General features: G+C 26.6%; 1 protein-coding gene across 4 annotated transcripts in view; it reads right to left on the minus strand.

Annotated features, from left to right (window-relative positions):
- The window catches only part of LOC136978009 (CD151 antigen-like), a 35461-nt gene that overhangs the window by 1386 nt on the left and 13165 nt on the right, over positions 1–20910 (minus strand). For all 4 annotated transcript variants that reach the window (XM_067273645.1, XM_067273648.1, XM_067273647.1 and 1 more), the window contains 5 exons: positions 12410–12601; positions 9651–9725; positions 7166–7261; positions 4831–5004; positions 3175–3258 (listed from right to left, as the gene is read on the minus strand). In XM_067273645.1, the coding sequence (XP_067129746.1) occupies positions 3175–3258; positions 4831–5004; positions 7166–7261; positions 9651–9725; positions 12410–12601 (621 nt within the window). The remainder of the gene's footprint in view (positions 1–3174; positions 3259–4830; positions 5005–7165; positions 7262–9650; positions 9726–12409; positions 12602–20910) is intronic.

The following is a 20910-nucleotide window of genomic DNA, read 5'->3' on the forward strand; positions in this document are numbered from 1 at the left end:
AATTATATGACAAGAGTATGTATATGAATTTAGCAATATGTTAATTTACAGTTCCATAATTCTTAACATATTTTATAGACAATGTAACATGAATGGTGTAATTGCTATGAGAGTAAACAGTTAACTGAAAGACATTCACTGTTGTTGAACAAGATTATATCCAAAATTTCTAGTACAACAAAAAAAATTACTACAGAGCTAAATCTGGAAGATGAATTCATTTTTATTTAATAAAATGGGTTTCAAAGAGTATTTCAAAGAGTTAAGTTTTGGTTGTGGAGCATAAAGATGAAGTTAAACATCTTCCTTGGACAACACAGTCACCAGAAGTAAACATCATTCTGATCAGTTTTCAGAAAATAAGAATGAGTAATATATCTCCTCTTCCATCTTAAGAAGCTTAATTACATTCTACAGAATGATATAAGATCCAATAGGAACTATTCAGATTTATTTGAGTCCATTCCACAAGTACCATCATTTAACAATCCTTGGATTTTAACACTAAATTTTATTAAGAGTTTCCATTATTAATAAACATTTCCTTATTTTATCTTCCTAGGCCATTCGACCAATTGCTAAAAAACTCAGCAGTTATGTTCACATACTTCTAACTTAGATAATGTTGTACTGTACATCCCAACCCAAAATTTCAATTGGACTTTTATAAATCAATTAATTTCCATCTACGTTCGATTTGCTGCCTTTACACATATAACTAAATATTTTGCAAATAGATGGTGCTATTTAGTTTATTATTTAATTCTTACAAAAAAAGAAGATATAATATATATTTTTAAAATTATAAACTTAATTACTGTGACAATGATATAGTGTGAAATAGATGCACTATATCATTACTGTAACAGGTAGCATATAGTTTAGGCCTGTGAAAAGTCACAGGTTTTTTTTCATTACTTTCTTAGCTACTGGATTCCAATTACTAGAATTAAGTGGATAAAACCATCAAAAACTGGCAGATAGTTAGTCGTGGGTTTGAGCATCGCCAACAGGCTGGCCATATGGAGTTTTCCAAGTTTTCTTCATGTTAGTAACACCTAAACAGGGTCCAGCTTCCCATAAAAGTTTTTCTGGGATGTATCCCCTCAGCAGATCGCTCACGTGTTGCATTGCCGTAACCAAATAGAGCAAATTAATTCTAATGAGCGATTATATATTCTGACATCACAATGCCAGGCTGCAATATTTCATCACAATGTTCTCAATTCTTTTAGCAGTGTCTTGCCTCTGTACATCACACTTTTCCTGTTAGCAATAGAGTCATGTCAGTTATCTAACTCCTTTCAGGGAAAAATTTTGAATTGAAGTAATGTGACTTCCAGTTTAATCTGGAAATTTGTATATAGTTAACCTGTGTCTCCTGCCCATAAGCTTTCCACATCTGGTATCAACTTTCATCTATCTAACTCCTCAATCTTGAGAAAGGACAGATGCACAGACAGGCAGCTGACAGTCAGAATTTATAGGCTACAATTTTTTCAAATTGCAACCCAATAATTTTTCTATAAATGCAATATTTATGAGAACATACTTCCCATGTAGTTTATATAATCTGTTGCAAAAAAATTGCTTTTATTAGATAAACACTATTATTCTTGCATTTTGACAATACTTTTTTAAATAAAAAAGTCATATCAAGTCTTTCAGACATTAAGGGTAGCAACTTAGATAGGTTGTGATGGCCCCACAAGTGATTGAACACAGATCACTTTCCAAATATTAATGGTTAACCAGTATTAATTAATAGTTGTTGATCATCCTCTCTTCCGGGAGGTCAACAACTACTTTTGATGAAATTACTTCAACTCCCTTCCACAACAGTCCCTTCTTTCCATCAGACCAACAGTACAGTGGCATTCAAATAGGAAAATTATATGATATAAGGTTACTGGCAAGCACAAAATAGAATTTAAATGGTTTTTGAGAGTGCAGAGTTTAAATATTTGATCTGCTTTTCATAAAATTTGATTGTTGGCAGATATTTATATGACATACCATTTGATATTTGGCTGTAAATGGTACAGCTTCTTAGAGTTAACATTAGGAAAAAATATATCTTACCAACTGAAATGTGACATCTTAGGTTTTTTTATCTACTTGACCAATGAAATTGTGCCATTTCATACCATCCAAGTATCACAATAAACACGACAACAGTAGATTGAAATAACCAAACTCTTTATATGGTTTTCGTTTTACATGTGTTATAGTATAGTATTTAATTTATATAACTACAAAGATTATCTTAGGTGAGGGTTTATCACACTAAGTGACCAATCTAACACATTTTAAAAATTCTTTATTCCTCTACTGTACACAATTTAAAGAATTTTTAAAATGTGTTAGATTGATCACTTAGTGTGATAAACCCTCACCTAAGATAACCTTTGTAGTTATATTATATTATAGTATTGATATTTGATTTATATAATAGAAGGGTTAGAATATGAAAGATTAAGATTAAAAGTATGAAATAATCTAATAGATTATTTCATACTTTTAATCTTAATCTTTGTTATTTTTTGCCCAGGCAACACCGAGCTTATCTGATGGTATACATATAAATTAAAATTTTAAGTACTGTAAGCTCCAAATACATTGTAAATCAAGATTACATGTTCTAAGTTCAAAATATTATTTCAAATGTAGATACTTAGTTAATTTTGTAAATTGTATTTCGAATCTTTAGTGTATTATTTAGTGTAATTTCAAAATTACAAATTCTGAGTAAATGTTACAACATCAACAATGCAAGGTCAAAATATCATCATCAATGAAATAACCAATTGAAAGGGTCATCCATTTTTCAACAGCCAAATCCAGATGTTTGATCTTCAGTGTATTTGAAATAAAAGTTAATAACTTTTAATTGTTTATTATATGATTTTTTTCTGTTAATGCAGTTGTATTGAAATTACAATAGTGCAAAAAACTAATTTGAAAATTAAACTGTAATAGAGAGTTTGATCTAATTTATCCATCCATAATATGATAAATGATTTTATTGTTCTTTAAAACATACACATTTTTCTTTTAGTAAAGAATGCTAATTATTTTATAAGCAATATAATGTTTTGAATCTATTCTATGTTATGTTGAATCTTAATGGAAACAATTTTAGCTATTACATAAATTAAAGGAGCTAAGACTTACCAAGATACATGCAATTCCAATGCCAATTCCACCTACCACTAATGCATGGTCTCTGACAAAATCTCTAACAGCACCATAACAACTCTGAAAAAAAATAATTCAAATATTTATTTGATAAAAAAATATTTGAAATGCATTAAAATAATAGACAGTAATATTTAATGTATAAATTGATATCAAATTCAGTAAACATTATACAATTAAGTTTACAAACTTAATTGTATAATGTTTACTGTTTTACTGTACCGACTGTTTTAAATTAACTATTCTTGACTTTACTTACGCATTAAAAATAATTAATGTATAATTAATGTTGAACTAATTACAATTGTTTATATAATTCAAAATGTTTTAGCTTTACATGTTTCCAATTACCAATTTTATTTGAATAATAACAGCTTTCAAATAGTAACCACATCTTGTCCGTAAAGGTTGAAATAATAACTGCCCTCAAATAATAGCTGCAGCTATTGTAAAAGGATTTCTGAAAACACAGGGAAACAATGTAAAATAATACATACCATAAAGTATGGTAGGTAGGTAGGTATAATGTTTATTTAGCAAACTAACATAGAAAATGAAATATGTAAAATGTACAAAATTTAAAAAATACATCTATTGTATAGTTTTCATTGTTACTTTATAATGACATTACTGATATATAGACGAAAAAATATCAGTTGCTATTACAAGTATAATTTGTTTATTTACAAAAAATTGATTTTTAAAATGTTTGCCTATTATCAATAAGATATTTAATCAGTATATGCAAAGAAAAGAATGACCACAGAGAAAATATACAGCTGCAGCTATTATTCAAATAAAACTGAAAAATTATTATAAACTTTAATTAATATATATATATATATAAGTTTATTATAAAGTTAAATCCAAGAAAATTATTTTAGTGTATCATTTTCTTAAACATGAAGATAAACTGTATTAAAATGAAATCCTATAGAAAACAGAAAACTGGTGCTATCATCATATTGCATGTAAAATTAACTAAGACTATCCATTTTGTTTTGAAATAGAATAAAATTATGCAATTTGAAAATTACATTATTTTTCCAAATTATTTTATAAAATTTCTTAATGGATTTATCAAATTTTTAAAAAATGTTAACAGATTCCAGAAAGTCACATTTAAAGAATCTTTATTAAATCAAAACATTTTTTGGATTTAAATATATATATTGTGTGTGTGTGTGTGTACTAAAATATGTGTGTGTTGTGTGTACTAAAATATGCTAAGTTATTGATTAGTGATAGACATAATATAATTCTAGTATTTTTCAAAAACTGCAAAATCAAACTGAATGTTAAACACAATAATATATATGAAAATGCAGTAGATTATTATGAACAGCATAGGAGTAAATTACATGATGTATATGTATCTGTACACATTCAACATGGTTAGTAGTGATATGCAGATATGCATTAATAACAACAATATTTTATTTTTGTTTTTGACTTCATACAAAAAAAAATGATTATCTGTTTTTGAAATTAAAATTATACAGAAAAATATATTTCTCTCTTATTAAGGAAAGCTATTTTTTAGCATTAATAGTAAAATTCACATCAAAATATAAAAGAAAACTTTTTTAAAGTTAATAACAAGATTATAAATTAATATAAGATACAACTTACTTCTAAATAAGCATCATTTTCATTTGGAGCATCTTGACATTTATTAATTTCTGTTTTATCTTTAGACTTGCAGCAACTTGCTGGTACTTTCTTTTCACCAGAAAACTTACTATTTTTTTTGGCCCAAATGCTATATCCCTGTTCTCCATCCTCATCAATACCACAACATTTAAACTATTATAAATAAAATAATTATTATTTATTTAAATCCTTTAGTGCAATTTTTAAATTACTATTTTGGATGATTTTTTTTGCATGGAATGATTTATGGACTGTAATTTCTTTGTTATTATAAAATTTTTAATTGTAAAGTTAAGTTTATTACAGTGGATTTCTGAAACATTTATTTAATTTATCAACACTATAGCTCCTTTTTATTCTTATTTATGTCTTTCAAAATCAGATATGTTAATGACTTAGTGTAAATTCCAACAAATCATCATCATATTTGACACTATAAATGACAATATCAAGTTCTAGCTTGAGTATTTTACCATATTATATTATAAACATTAATGTTTTTTCTTGAGAAGTATCATTATCATTTAAAACTAATAAATCTACATGGAATAAGATATCAAACTTGCAATCTAATAAACAGAACAACAAATGACTTAGCAAAACAGTAAAACATTATTAAACACACTTTGAATCAAATGTAAATAGTGATTTACAACAAATTAAAATCAGCTTGTACATCATCATCTCACAGGCAATAGATCAAATATTACACATAAAATTTTATATTACTTAAGATATTTATTCTCTCAAGAAATATGAAGATATTTTCCTTTAGTTATCTATCGACAGATAATCATAACAGTTTTTATTTCATTACATTAAAATATATTTGTATATTTGAAATGTAACAGTAAATATTGCAATTGCAAATGTACATATTTTACATATACTAAGGTACATTTAGTATATCTTAGTAAGGTAATGAAATAAATTAATAAATTACTTGGAATATTTGAAGGATATACTAAGGTATACTTATTACTAGTAATATTTGCCTATTTAATGTTTAAATTTAATAAATAAATTTTATGCCTCTTTTGACATTTGCAAAACCTGAATAAATTTTCAAACTGATTCTCCTATATTCACTAACTTCAGCTGCATGCTATCATGCAGATAAATTTTTAACTATCAAAATTTCTCAGGCACATAATTTGATCTGTAAATAATATCAGTAACTTTTCATTTTATACAAACTCAACATATATCATAAATGCTGAATTTTTTATTAAAAAATTTTTCAATATTTGAAGTTAAAAAAATATATATATATCAGATAATGTTCAGTAAAAATCTAAAGTTAATAAAAATCACAATTTCAATTTTTTTTTAACTCTTTCTGCCCTGTGGGCACTAAGAAGGCCTCTTTTAGCAAGCCCATTATAGGTTCAGCCAGGCCCACAATGGGGCCAGACATATCCAGACAGAAAATCTAATATTAAAAATTATTTTTAATTTTGTTTGATTCATTAAAATATTTCTACCAAATTTCAAAATTTTTAGCATTTAAATACTAAATAAGTAATATATTTTATCAAAAAAAGAAATCTAACATTAAATATTTTACTTGGACAGTCTCAAAAATAATTTGTAAAAACAATCTTAATTAATGGAAATCTTAATTTAACATTGAAAAAAAAACCATAGAAAAAACAATCAGATTTTATTTAAATGAAGACTCAAATGTCAGGTTATGGATAACTCTAAAAAATTAAGAAAATATTTACATATTGTTAAAGTAACAATTCTTAATTTATTTGAAATAGTATTATTATTTTTATTTTTGATAATTTGTAGATCATAATTGAAAATATGTTAGTCTTTGCTTATGATAAATTCTTCCTTTGTAACACTACATTATGATATATTAAAATAATGAGAAAAAAATACTTTCCACTAAACCTAGAAATATTTTTCTATATAAATAAATTCAGTTTTGATTTAGTTAAAAAATCTGAAATACTATTCCAAAGCAAGATGCTTAATATATCATTTTCCTAAGTGAAGCCAGTTATGTCTACTAGTCATTTATATAAATTTAAAAGTTATCTGATTCAACAGGAAAAATTTTCAAACTTGTACTTTAGAAAACAGCAAAATATTTATGCAATTAATGGCATTAATTCTGATTTGGTTAACTATCATTTCTATTATTAATTGAATATTTAATAGATTATTTAATATTTAAATTTTTTTAAACATGAAATTTTGAGTTAATAAAAAAAATTTTAAGTGTCTATTATTGAAATTACTGAAATGAATTATCTCTAAATTACAGTTTATCAATAAAACACATTAATTCTAATTGGTTTACCTCAGACTGAACAGCATTCCAAGCATCAGTTACTGCTGTATCATTGTCGTACAATGGAATGGTCATGATCATCTCTGTACGCATTCTATTCTCTACCTGAAAGAATAATAAAATAAAGTTTTTAATATTTCATTACTACTTTAAAATTTTTCAGTATCACTTAATTTTATATATAAAAGTGTAAATACTGAGTGTTCAAATTTTCAAATAATTAAAAATCAAATTTAAGATTTTGGTATATATACACCTATCCCTCGTTTTACACGGTACTTTTTTTACACGTTTTCGCTTTTACACGATTTAAAAAATAAATGTAGAAAATAAACTGGCTATGATCAAAAGGAACAGTTTTTAACTCTAATCTACATCTATATTCCAATCCACCTTAATTATATGTTATAGTTGATATTTAGAATACTAGGTGACAGTTTTATTTCAATCCGTCAAATACTAACCAATAAACCGATATAAGGTACTCCCCCATAAGCACGAAGTTGCATTCATTGCACATAGTTTTAAACCAGAAAATTTTAATTTTTTGTATTCATAAGTAACAAACGATTACATTATTTTTAATTACATTTTTTACATTACATTACACAATTACATTACATTTTTATGAATCTTTCAGATTTTATTTTTTGTTTCTTTGTACTTTGTATTTAATTAATAAAAGAATATATTTTTTTGCCTTTCAATATTTTTGTTTGATTTATGTACCTTTAAAAAATTGAAAAAAATTCATAATTAATAAACAACGAAATTATGCGTTTTTTGCATACTTTTCGATTTACACGGTTTTACATTCAAAAAGATACAAATTCGATTTACACATTTTTCTCAGGAACCTATCTTCCGTGTAAATCGAGGGATAGGTGTATTTACAAGGTATATTTGACATGTATTTTTTTAAGCATTTTATTAATTGCTAAATATTTGTAATTGTTTATTTCTAATGTATTAACTTGTCCTCTGCTTTAATGAAAAACATCAAAATAAAGGTCTTGTCTAATATATATTTCTTAAATCATATAATTTAAACTGTTTAGTAAGATCTTACTAGTGTTTAAATTTTATTGAAAGAAAGAAATATTATAAAAAAACTTTATGAACATTTAAAAATTATAAAAATCAATTTAAATGATGGTTTTTAAGTGAGATTTGGCAATATGTGTTCACTTAGGTTCAAAGAGTCCATTAAAGTAAAATGAGGAAAAGCCCCTTATATAATGCTTTTGCTTTATATCCTGTTTTTTCTTACTTTATAACAAGTATAGAAAAAGTTACACATTTTAACATTCTTATATTGATTTTAGCTAAATTTCATTTTTATAGTTTAATATTAAATAACACTTCTAGCCCAAAACTTTAATTTAGATTGAATTATTCAGCCTAATAAATAAGGTTGTAATAAATTGGAAAGCTTATCACATCAGAGGTGATAAGCCCTCCAGTTTATTACAACCCTATTTATTAGGCTAAATAATTCAATCTAAATTTATAATTTAATATAAAAAATTTTTTTACTCTAATTATAATTTTAGGTTCCTTTTAAATTTTCTACTACTTTATTAGATTTTTTTTTATTTTTTATTTTATACTTTTATCCTAAAAAATTTATAAGCCATCAATTTTACTTTTATATTTATTTAATTCATCAATTTATTTTACAATCTCTTTTTAATAATCTTTTCTAAAAACTTCAGGTAACAATTACCTCCCTTTTTTTAAATTACTTTATTTCAATTTTACATATTTCATTAATCTCAATATACTTGTACAGTACAGTATATAAATAATTCAATAGGATTTATGAACAATTATTTTAAAAAATATATATATATTTTCCTTTGAATTGCTCAGAACCATTGTTACCTTATGAAATAATCTGCAGCTGAAGTGGGATCTTAACCCAAAATGTATTCGGCATAATGGCTATTCAAAGAACTTAATTTGTCCATCTCTAAAACACATTCCTGTATGATATAATTTATCAAATTATTTTTTAGCATTATAACTAATAATCTGAAACAGTGTTTTCCTTTTTCAATAATAAAACATTGATATGTTAATACTATCATAATAAATAATTACAAATATGAATAGCATCAGTTAAATCAACATTTAACAAATGCACTTTTCACTTTAATCTTCATCACATGTTCATCTGTCAAATAATGTTATACATCAATTAACATGAAATATTATTGATTTGAATTTATTTAACATTATTTATTCATGAAAATAAAAATATATATATTTAAATAAAATGCTGAACATATTCAATAGTTAGAACAGTAAAAATAAAAGATCATATTATTTTATTTCAATATTATTTAAGAATGTATTCAAACTTTAATAAATTGAATTTTTTCTTTGAATAAAAATAATAAATTTTTTCTTGATAATTCTCATAATTTTTTAATTTATTTTAAATTAAAAATATATTTGTTGTAACTAGAAAAAACTAAATTGGACAACATACCTCATTTCTGAAGACATAGGCAAGAATTCCTCCAACAAGCATTGTTATGAAGATCATAAAGAGAATGATGAAGAACTAAATAAATTTTTCAAAAATTTAATTAAATGAAATTATATAGAATATTTTAATTTTTAAAAGTAGTAATAATATAATTTTCAAATTTAAATAATTAATTTGATAAGTTTATGTTTCTGCATATGAAATATTAAACTATTTTTCTATTCTCCCACAACAAAATGAAAAGAAAAGGCTTAAATGAAGAGAGGTATGAATCGAAGATATATCTTAATAAAACAAAACTTGAAATAAATTCATTGAAAATATCTTTTAATTATAAATATTAAAGATTATAAATCTATATTTCAGAATTATATGTATATTGTCTTTAATATAATGAATGAATAAAATTATTTCAAAAACGAATGCTTCATTCCTAAAATAATATATTCTTATTATTAATCTTCTATAGCAGTAGTTATCAATAGGAGCCACAAAACATTTCAAGAATGCCAAAGAAAAAATTTAGAAGATTGGGGACTACCAAAACTATAAGTGATCATACTAATTTATGAAGTAGAATATAATAAGCCAGCAATGAGTTGCTCAACTTTCTCGGCAACCTTTAAAATTTGTGGTGGTGCCATCTGTTATCATATTTTATTAAAAAAACGTTTTATATTTTTAACTATTATAAAACAGCAAAAAGCTCAATTGTGAGGTTAGGAATGAGTTTTGTAAAAAACTGTAAATGCTAAGAACAAGTAAAATCATCATTAAGTCCAACCCTACTGGAGATACACATGACCCCCTTTATCTCTCCACCCCATCAACCTTTACTTAAAGAAAAATACTTAGAGTAACAGAGCACAAAAATATTCAGTTGTTATCATTTCTCTAGTCTTGATCATATTGATAGTATACTGTACATTGTTTATTGTCATTTTTAAAATAGTTTAAGAATTTATTTAACGTGTGTTAAATTATTTTCTCTTTCTTAACTACGTTTAAAATAACTTCAAAAATGAGAAGGAAATTAGGAATTTCCCCATCTAGACAGCAAAATTTGAGGATTGTAAGAAAACTAGTGCAAAAAAAAAAAAAAAAAAATGTGTGATAGAATAAGGCAACACAACAGACAAAGATAAACTAAAGGGGGTTAGGCTACCTGCTGAGAGGACTTTCTATAGTATACAATTAAAGTATTAGACAAAACAGCCCAAACACAAAAATCTCCATGTGGCCAGACAAAAAAGTTGAGGACTATTGTTTGGTAATATTACTTTTAAGTTACTCAAAATATATTTTGATAAAAGTATTCTACTAATTTAAACTGATATATATCACATATCAATGTAAATATATAAGTTTTCTTTAATAGAAATGTAACAGTTTTTAATTAACTGTCAAAAAAATCTAAAAATTACGTATTTTTTAAAATATTTTCTTTATGCAAACTTATTAGAAAAATGAGTATTTTCCATTTAAACATTTATAGGTCTTAATTGAATATTTATCAATTCCCAAAATACAAAATCTTACACATTTGTGCTTATTTTCTTTTAATGTAAACTTGTATTCATTACAAAAAATATATTTTTTTCCCTACCATTATTACGGAGATTAATATTAATAAAAAATTATTTTGACTTGTGTAATATAACACTTTTTTAATCTGTAAAAAATGTTATATTTATACACTGAAGTTATAATGTTATATTTCAATACAGTGGATGATTGGTTAACGAACATAATCCGTTCCAAGACCATGTTCACTATTCGAATTGTTCATTAACCAATTATCAATTTACCATACACTTTTTGTGGAAATTTGGTTATTTTTTGGGGTCTCCAGAATTAATTAAATTATATACTTTCTTATTATGTTGATTTACATGTAATAACAACCTAAAAGCCATCTCTCCATTTTTTCATAGATGGCACATCTTTGTTTCTCAAATGCAATTTTTGTTACTCCTTTATCTGCTTGAGTCTTTTTGATTATATCTTTCTTCGCTAAGATTGTATCTACTGTAGATCTGTTGAAGTCATCTGCCTACAATATCAGACATCTTCCCACTCTCTACCTTGGCTATTATCTCTTCCTTAGTTTCTATAGTGAACACAGTTCTTGACACTCCACAATATTATCAGTTTTTAAATAAAAAATTCAGAGAACAGAAATTAACTAGTGCAAAAGAGGTTATTTATACAACTGTGATAGTCTCGTTCCATAAACCATGTATAGCTGCCATTAAAATATAGTTTTACAAATCTTAAACGCAGCATCACTTCCTCTTGTGTTTGTTCTGTCAGGTGTTTGTTATCCGAACATAAAAATCTTTCGCAAAAGTGTTCGTTGTCCAATTTGTTCACAGTTCGAACTGTTCATTAACCAATCACCCACTGTACTTAAATATTCATTTATGCAATGAAATACGATATCATACTTCTTCATGATTTAATTCTACACTATTTGGAAAATAGTGTAGAATTAAATCTATGAACTATTAGAAAATAATGTTTAGTAATGAAAAGTTTTACAACAGTTTTTTTAAAGCAAAGTAGTTACTTTTTAGATTTTAATTCACATTGAAATGAAAAGATTATATTATAACTATAACTGAATACTTATTTTGTCAGGATTAATTATAAAGTTTGCATATTTATGAAATAGATAAAAGTAAAGAATTTTACAATATTTTAAAATATTATGTTAAATTCATAAAAATTTAAAATAATCAAGTGCTAAAATTACTTACAGTCAAAAGCATGCATTTGATTTCCTTCATAGCTCCCATGCATCCCAAAAATGATATGACAGTAACAATAACACCAGTGGCAATTAAAATGCTGGCAGAACTTGTATACAAGTCACTACCTAAAAGACGTTCCATAAATGCTTTGTCCGCTAAAGTCCATACTCCAATGGAAAAGACAACAATCCCTCCAATCTTCAATGATAAACAAATATAATATTAATGAACCAATTTTATTATTACTTTGAAATTCATTAAAAACTATATCTAGAATATTAGAATCACACCGTATCATTTTTTAAATTAAAATATTTAAAAGTATTATTATACAAGTAATATATTATTATCTTTCTAAAGACATTAATGCAGTGTATAAAATGTATTGTTTTTATCAATTTTTTGAAATATATCCTATCTCTATTTTATTTTATTTTTAACTCTGCAGTAAGCACATTTATTATAAGTGCTTATTACAAATGAGTATACAAATTATAATCATCATTTGCCAGAACTATTAACTTTCAAGCTTCAATTGTTGATACTGTAGCTAACCAACATATGTACAGAAAAGCAATATATTTTAAAATTTAACAACAAATAATTACTAAAATGGCTATTCATGTTATACTACTTTTCTATCAATGCAATTTTTAACTATACTGATAATATCTCTTGGTACCAATTACAATAACTATTGAGGCCTATATGAGCTCAATGAAAATCACTTAAAATGTACAGTACATAATAAAATAATACAGTGGAACCTTGCTTAACGAGCATAATTGGTTCCAGAGTCTTACTCGTAATGCGAAACACTCATTAAGCAAAACAATTTTTTCCATAGAAATTAATGTAAAATACAATAATGCGTTCCACATCAAAAAAATGCTCAAATGTTTTGTGTATAACATTTATTCAAAAAAAATTGTATACAATATACACTGTTAAAGAGCGTGAATCATCATCATCATCTTTTCTTCTAGCGCGAAATGAACCATCCTGGAATAAGAATTCAATTTGCAGAAACAAAAAAAACATCACAGCTAATATGTTTGATAAACACTCCAAACAATATGCCAAATTCTTGGGTTATGTAAAGGCTATAATTAAGTATTAGAAATTAATTAATTTGACTAGAGGTAGGCAGTTATGTTTCCATCTCGTATTAAATTTAATAATTATAAATAGTTAATTTTTAATTCAGACATTTCTAAAATTTAATTTGGAATTGGTCATTAAATTTAATGACCAAAGAGTTTGGCATGTTGTTTGGAGTGTTTATTATATAACGGGCTATGGTTGTTGATGTTTATAAGTAACATGTGTGAACACAAGTTTGGAAAAATGTGTGATCGCAAGCAACACTAAGATGCTAGTGGAATGAGTGCTACAGACTGATAGAACATGCCACATGCGCACAATTCGGGACTTCCCCTCTCCTCATCACTCGTTATGCGAAATATCGCTCATTAAGAGAGGTAAATTTTCACAATTTGTTTTGCTCGTTATGCGAAATACTCGTTGTGCAAAGTGCTTGTTAAGCGAGGTTCCACTGTATAGTGTGTAGAAAAACTAGATTAAATATGTACACACAGTTGAAGATTAGAACTTTTTATATACAAATGTGTGTATACATATATATATGTACAGTATTTACAGTTTACACAATTACAGTTTTGGATACATTGTACAAGGTCTGTTCAAAAAATACGCAGACTGACGTCATAAACAAAATGTACTTTATGTAGAAGTTACATGTCTGGGTCCCCTGGGTCGCCTTCAAAGTACTCTCCTCCCAACACACACACTTATCCCAACAGTGTTTCCACTGTTCTGGTACGCTTCTTTTGTAATGTCCTTCAGCACCTTTCATCGTATTTGCCTTAATCTCGGGAATCATCTAAATCTTCCTCCTTTCAAGGGTCTTTTGAGTTTGGGGAACAAGAAAAAGTCACAAGGAGGAAAAGCAGGTGAGTAGGGAGGGCGGGGAAGAGCAGTGATCAAGTGTTTGGACAAAAACTCAAGAGTTCTGAGGGCTGAATGGGCTGGAGCATTGTCGTGATGGAGAAACCAGTCGCCACTCCTCCACATTTCTGGCCTTTTGCGACGGATGGCGTCCCTCAGATGTTTCAGAACTTCAATGTAGTAAGTCTGGTTCACTGTGGAGCCTTGGGGAGGTACTCGTGGTGAACAACACCCTTAGCATCAAAGAAAACTGTCAGTATCATCTTGACATTGGATTGAACTTGGCAAGCTTATTTGGGTCTGGGGGATGTTTCACCCACCCACTGGGACAATTGGACCTGCGTTTCAATGTCATAACCGTAAACCCATGATTCATCACCTGTTATGATCCGTAACAAGAAGTTTTCATCTTTTTCTGAACGATCAAGCAGTTCCTGACAAACCTGGACACAACTGGCTTTTTGGTCGTCCGTCATCAGGTGTGGCACAAATTTCACAGCAATGCAGTGCATCTTCAATTTTTCGGTCAAAATTTCGTAACAAGATCCAACTGATATGATACACTCTTCAGCAAGCTCCCTGATGGTCAGAGGTTGATTTGCCAGCACCAGGGTGTTGATTTTGTCGACATGTGGGTTGTCAGTTGACATGGAAGACATCCAGGATGCTCATTGTCTTCAATCGACTGTCGACCACCCTTAAAACATTCATGCCACTTTAAACATGCCATACGCTTCATAGCAACATTACCGTAAGCCGTGTTGAGCATAGCAAATGTTTCAGTTGTAGATTTTCCAAGTTCAACACAAAATTTCACAGCAAGTCTTTGCTCCTTCAGATCATTCATTCTGAGATCCAACAAACGAAAAAATTGCACTTTACTAAAAACCGCATAGCTAATCAACAAATAAAGATATCTGTAATCAGGAAATGGCTTTATCACCAGACAATCTGTATAAACCTAGCAACACCAAGCAGATTCCTCTGAAACCAACTGGAACCGCTCAATTCAAATAGTCCGAGTATTTTTTGAACAGACTTCATATGTGATTTAAATAACCAAACATGTGGTTTGTGTGTTATTTAACATATATTATTATGCAAATTAATATAAAAATAACAAAATTATAGTAAAATTTGTTTATTTGTGGTTGCATGTTCCCCTTTCGCTATTTACTCCATGTTAAAATGACCTCGTTTAATACTGTTTTGCTTAGCGCTTTGTTATCTAAGAACGCATTGGCATCCCCATATTAAGTGGGGTCTTACTGTACTATGACATGTGAATTTAGTATAGGTGCTTTCTGTAATGCATAGTATGTACTTCATTAAAAGTTAAGATGTTCCAAACTTTTGTATGACGAATATTTAGGCTTACCAGACATCCCAATTTGACCAGGACTGTGCCGGTTTGATGTGGTCCCTGCATTCCAGCCAGTTTGTCATTCTGTCCCAGTTATTTGGTAAAATTTTAAGTGCTGAATATACAAGAAGTAAAAATAGTGAGGCCTTGGGTAAAATGACAATTTGGCAACTAAAATATCCCCCCTATTACACTCACTGTTGCCAATCTAAATATTTTGGATCTAGATCTAAGTACTTTTAATGTTGTCTAATGTTTTCCCCCAAAATTTATAGCATCTGGCCTAATGAATTTAGATGTTTTATTTTTTCATCCAGCTTTTTTTTCTCAGAATTTATAATAGTATGCATGTAGCCTATGAGATCCAGATATTTTTATTTCATTTTTTAGATACAGTAGACCTCCCTATAACACGTAAGTGTAAAAATCCTCACCATAAAAACTTTTAATCATGTGACCGTGATATTTTATGCCAAAGGAGGTTGTAATACCAGCATAAAGAACCTGAGCAGTGTTCAACATTTGAGGCAAATACATCCATAAAATGGTACCATCCACCAATCAGAAGTCAGTGGAATCTAGGTCATTGTGATGTGCGAAAATGGCAGAAAACAAGCTTTTGTGTATGTTCTCTCGTGGCTACTTGGAAAAGACCTAGAATAGATCTGGAAAGATTTTATCAAAAACTTCCTAAACTATTCATGTATCTATGACAAGAGGTATCCTGATTATAATAATGAATGGATGCCTAAAACACATGATATGGATAGTCTAAGGAAAATCCTTCAATTTAGATGAGTACATAATAAAAATGCTAAGCTTATAAGTGTTGTATATTACCTTAATAATATGATAATAAAAGTTAATATATGAAAGTAAAGATATTATTTTTACTACATTTGTAATTATAGTACAGAAAAAAACTCGTATAATAATCATTGTCTTTATATCAATATGTCATGTATACAATCGTAACTTTAATAGTACCATCAAAGCAAAGTAAAAACTTTGCTAGTAAAACCTGTCCTCCACCGTAATCCAAGTGCAAATGCAAATGGTCACGTGATTAAAAGTATTTACGGTGAGGGTTTTTACACTAGTGGAGTCTCAGTCTTACAAAAAATTTTTAAGAAAGTTTACACTAGTGAAAAATCTTTTTAATAATAAGGTATGTTCAGTTGAGTTATTAAAAACTGCTTTTAACTCATTGTTGTTTTTTTTTAACAACTTCTTCATTTAGGTATTCTTGAAACCGTGTTTTCTTATATGTTGAGCATCAAACACAAGACCGTGTTATTTATTAAACACTTGGCACTTTTCCACTTCTATTAGTTGAGACGAGATTTTATTTCACTCGTTTCGGGCATTTCGCCCAAAGTAAGATACCGAATATGTTTAATATACCAATATGTATAAAATAAGCCTGTATGTTTATATATTTTAAAAGAAATTTTACAATTTAATTAGCCGTACGTAGAACATTTACATTTGTTGCTGTAACTTTGAGGTCCAAATTGTGCTATGCACGCGCACCCTTGAGTTCGAGGAACCAACGGTACGTTTTAAATTAATTTTTGTGGTATCTGTTAGTGTGTGTTATATTACTTGAAATGTTGTATATTGTTTTATTAGTTGACTGAAGAGGGGCGAAATGCCCGAAACGAGTGAAATAAAATCTCGTCTCAACTAATAGAAGTGGAAAAGTGCCAAGTGTTTAATAAATAACACGGTCTTGTGTTTGATGCTCAACTTCTTCATTTAATTTTTTCAATCATGGGTACTTATCCTAGTAGGCTTTATTTTCTGTTGTAAGAATTTTCTAAAAATTGTCCTGGTTTGAGGAAAAAAATATTATGGTAAGCCTATGTATATGTTATGATGCCTTTGCAAGAATGGACTAAAGGCATTCATTCTCTGCAGATGATTTAATTCTTAGGCAAGTTCTAAGTATCTATTAATTTTTTATATTGACTCCTAATATATGGAACAGCTATATCTATGATGATGATGTGTTTGTAAATAAATGTGGTTTCTGGTATATTATAATGTATTGCTTTGTCTATAATGATGGCTTAATCACAATATATTATTTGTATTGTTTTGTATGACTGACTAGGATAGAGACTGTATGTGCAACATTTTTAAGAGTGGAGTTTTAAAGAAAACACATTATGTTGAAAAAAATAATAAATTACAGAATAAAAAAAAAAATAGAGTAACACAATACAGTAGACTAAGGAACTGAATGAATACAAAATAACTGTTTTATATACAATAAAATATTTTATTTTATTTTTCCCAAATGGGGAGTTCAATACCAAAACCCTTGAATGCATGACCTTGGTCTGACAAGTGAGACATGTATTTGTAGTATGGCTTCTGGGTGTAGTATGGCAAGTTTTGATATATTATATTTGTTAATTAGTTATGTTAATGTAAGTAGTCAGTTTGTGCTTAAAAAGTTGCAATCTGACATAATATGGTATATCATTTTATGAATGATGTGGCATTTCCTACAAGCGTCACCTGATTATTGTGCTTTTTACAATGAGTTTTCTGTAGTTTCTTGTATTTATGATCTGTTCTTATATGGCAATGATAAATCTTTGTCTCTTCAAAGTTATCTCCAAGCCAGCTAGCAATATGACACTGTTCTGTCAATGTTATCCTGGCTGAGGTTATTACAATACTTATCATAAAGCTTATCATAAAGTGTCCAAGACTACCTAATGGTGTCTATGTATTTTGTGTATTTGTTATATTCAGATCATTATTAAGATTAATGGTGTATTACTTTTGCCTGCAAGAGTTACAGCATTGGTAAATGTGATTTTTCTTTTTTTCTGTAGAAAAACTCTTATAATATCAATATTTGTTAGTAGTAAAGATTTAATATATCTCTAAGGCTCCATTATATAACATAACCATAATATTTATTCTTTGTGTAAGAACCTATTTTCCTTTATTTGTTTACATCATTAAATTATAATACCAATACAACAATTACTCTTAGATATAGTATGAAATAGCTTTGTTTTTCCTTCAAAAGACAGACACACACATACATAAACAAACACAACAAACAAACAAACAAACAAACACACACACACACACACACACACAATATTCAGTTCCCAATATTGTAGGTTTGTGTGTATTTATCTGTGTGTGTGTGTGTGTGTGTCTGTCTGCCTGCTATCTGATAGCAGTAGCTTAAGGGAGCCACAAGTAACAAAAGTTTGGAAACCACTGGCCTAACAAGTTCATATTCATTCCTTTAGTCAGTATTCAATAATAATAAAACAGTTAAAAAATAATAAAAACTTTAATTCATTTTATTATTTGAATATTAAAATATTTATATTAAATAATTAAAAATAAAAATTAATAAATCTGAAAATATAAGTTAAAGTTATTATATTAATATATTATTTACAGATATTTACAAAGTTTATAATTTTTAAGTAATTTGGTATTGTTAAATTTTGAAGATTATTTAATCACAACTGCAATTTATAGTTACTTGCATAGGTAAAATGATAAAATCCTTAAAGATAATATTCTAAAAAAATTAATGAATTTAAGAAAATTATATATTAAATTTAATAATTTGTAATGGCAATTTATGTATTAATTTTAAAATTCATTGTAATAGCATTTTTTAATAATTATATATATTTTTATTAAATTTCTAGTAAACATGCATAACTTCAGATATTTAATATCAGACTATTAATAATGGCAAGAAATTCTTGCCTGTATGTAAATTTACATGAGAAATTATATTAGTTATTTTTTAATAAATTGCTATTACAATTAATAGTACAATTAGAATTATAAAAATTTATATTTTGATAATTTTGTTACAGATGTGTTAATTACTTATCAGATTTACTTATTAAAAACTTGTTAAAACTATATAATTTCATTAACTTATGAAATTTAATTATTTATATAATAGAATTTAATGTAATAAATAATTTAATTATAACAAGTATAAACTTTAAATTTATTACATAAAACAGATAAAAATAAACATAAGAAATGATTTATTTCAAAACTGATTCTTATTTTTAGCATAGTATTATTATTAAATCATAATAAAACTAACAAATCTACATAGATCTATATCTTGAATTGAATCAGTGCCAAGACATTCTTTGAAAAAACAATTTAATGCTAAAGCTCTATTAATCTTTACTTAAATGAATAGTATTATATAATATTTAAGCATTTATTAGCAAAATTATAAATTTAAGAATAATGATGATGATAATATATTTCAATTTTATTACATTTTATTCTGAATAAATATATTTTGAAAAATAAATTTAATTCAAACTAAACAAAGAAGGAAGATAATAAATAAAAAATATTATTAAAAACTTTTTTTAATCTTTTAACTAAACAAAGCTATTAGCCTATTTTAAAAACTATTGCACAAAAATTAAACAAACAATATCTAATGTCAATTTGAATCTATTCAAAGCAGGTCAGCCATTACATGTTAAATATCATATCCTAAAAGTCAAAAAATATTTTAAAACTTTTGTTTTCCAAAAAAATATTTCAATTAAGCAAAACAATTTTTTTAAAAACAAAAAAATAAAAATAAATAATAAATTTATAATAATTTATTAATAATTAATAAAGTTTTAAATAAATGAATATTTTATTATTATTGGGATAAGTGATTCATAGCTTTCTTAAATACTGTTTAAAATCACATTATTTACTTAGGCAATTTAATGTTAGTTTTAATGAATAAAAATCTATGAGAAACAACTGCCAGAAAAATCATTTGAAATAATGAAATTCATAAGAAACACAAAAACAGTAAATTATTTTTATATTCTGGTTTCTAATGAAAATCATTCTATAAAACCTTTCAGTTGTTAATTGAAATTACATACAAAAATTTATTTTGTTGTCAAACTTCTTTGAAACTGTATTCATAAATTTGACATTTTTAAATATTTACTTAACATTATATAAGCATAGTTTAAGATAAGAAAATACTAACAGAGCTAAGTTATATATAAATAAAAATGGGATTATATGTAGTAATTTAATTTAAAATGAATTATGCAAACATTATCAATTTTTTACAATCAATTTTAAATTTAAATATATATAAAAATTCTTAAACCTTTAATTGATTTATTGCCAATATATT

This window comes from Centruroides vittatus, unplaced genomic scaffold (genome assembly GCF_030686945.1).
Source record: "Centruroides vittatus isolate TY-2023 unplaced genomic scaffold, ASM3068694v2 contig_484, whole genome shotgun sequence".
In the NCBI taxonomy this organism is placed as follows: Eukaryota; Metazoa; Arthropoda; class Arachnida; order Scorpiones; family Buthidae; genus Centruroides; species Centruroides vittatus.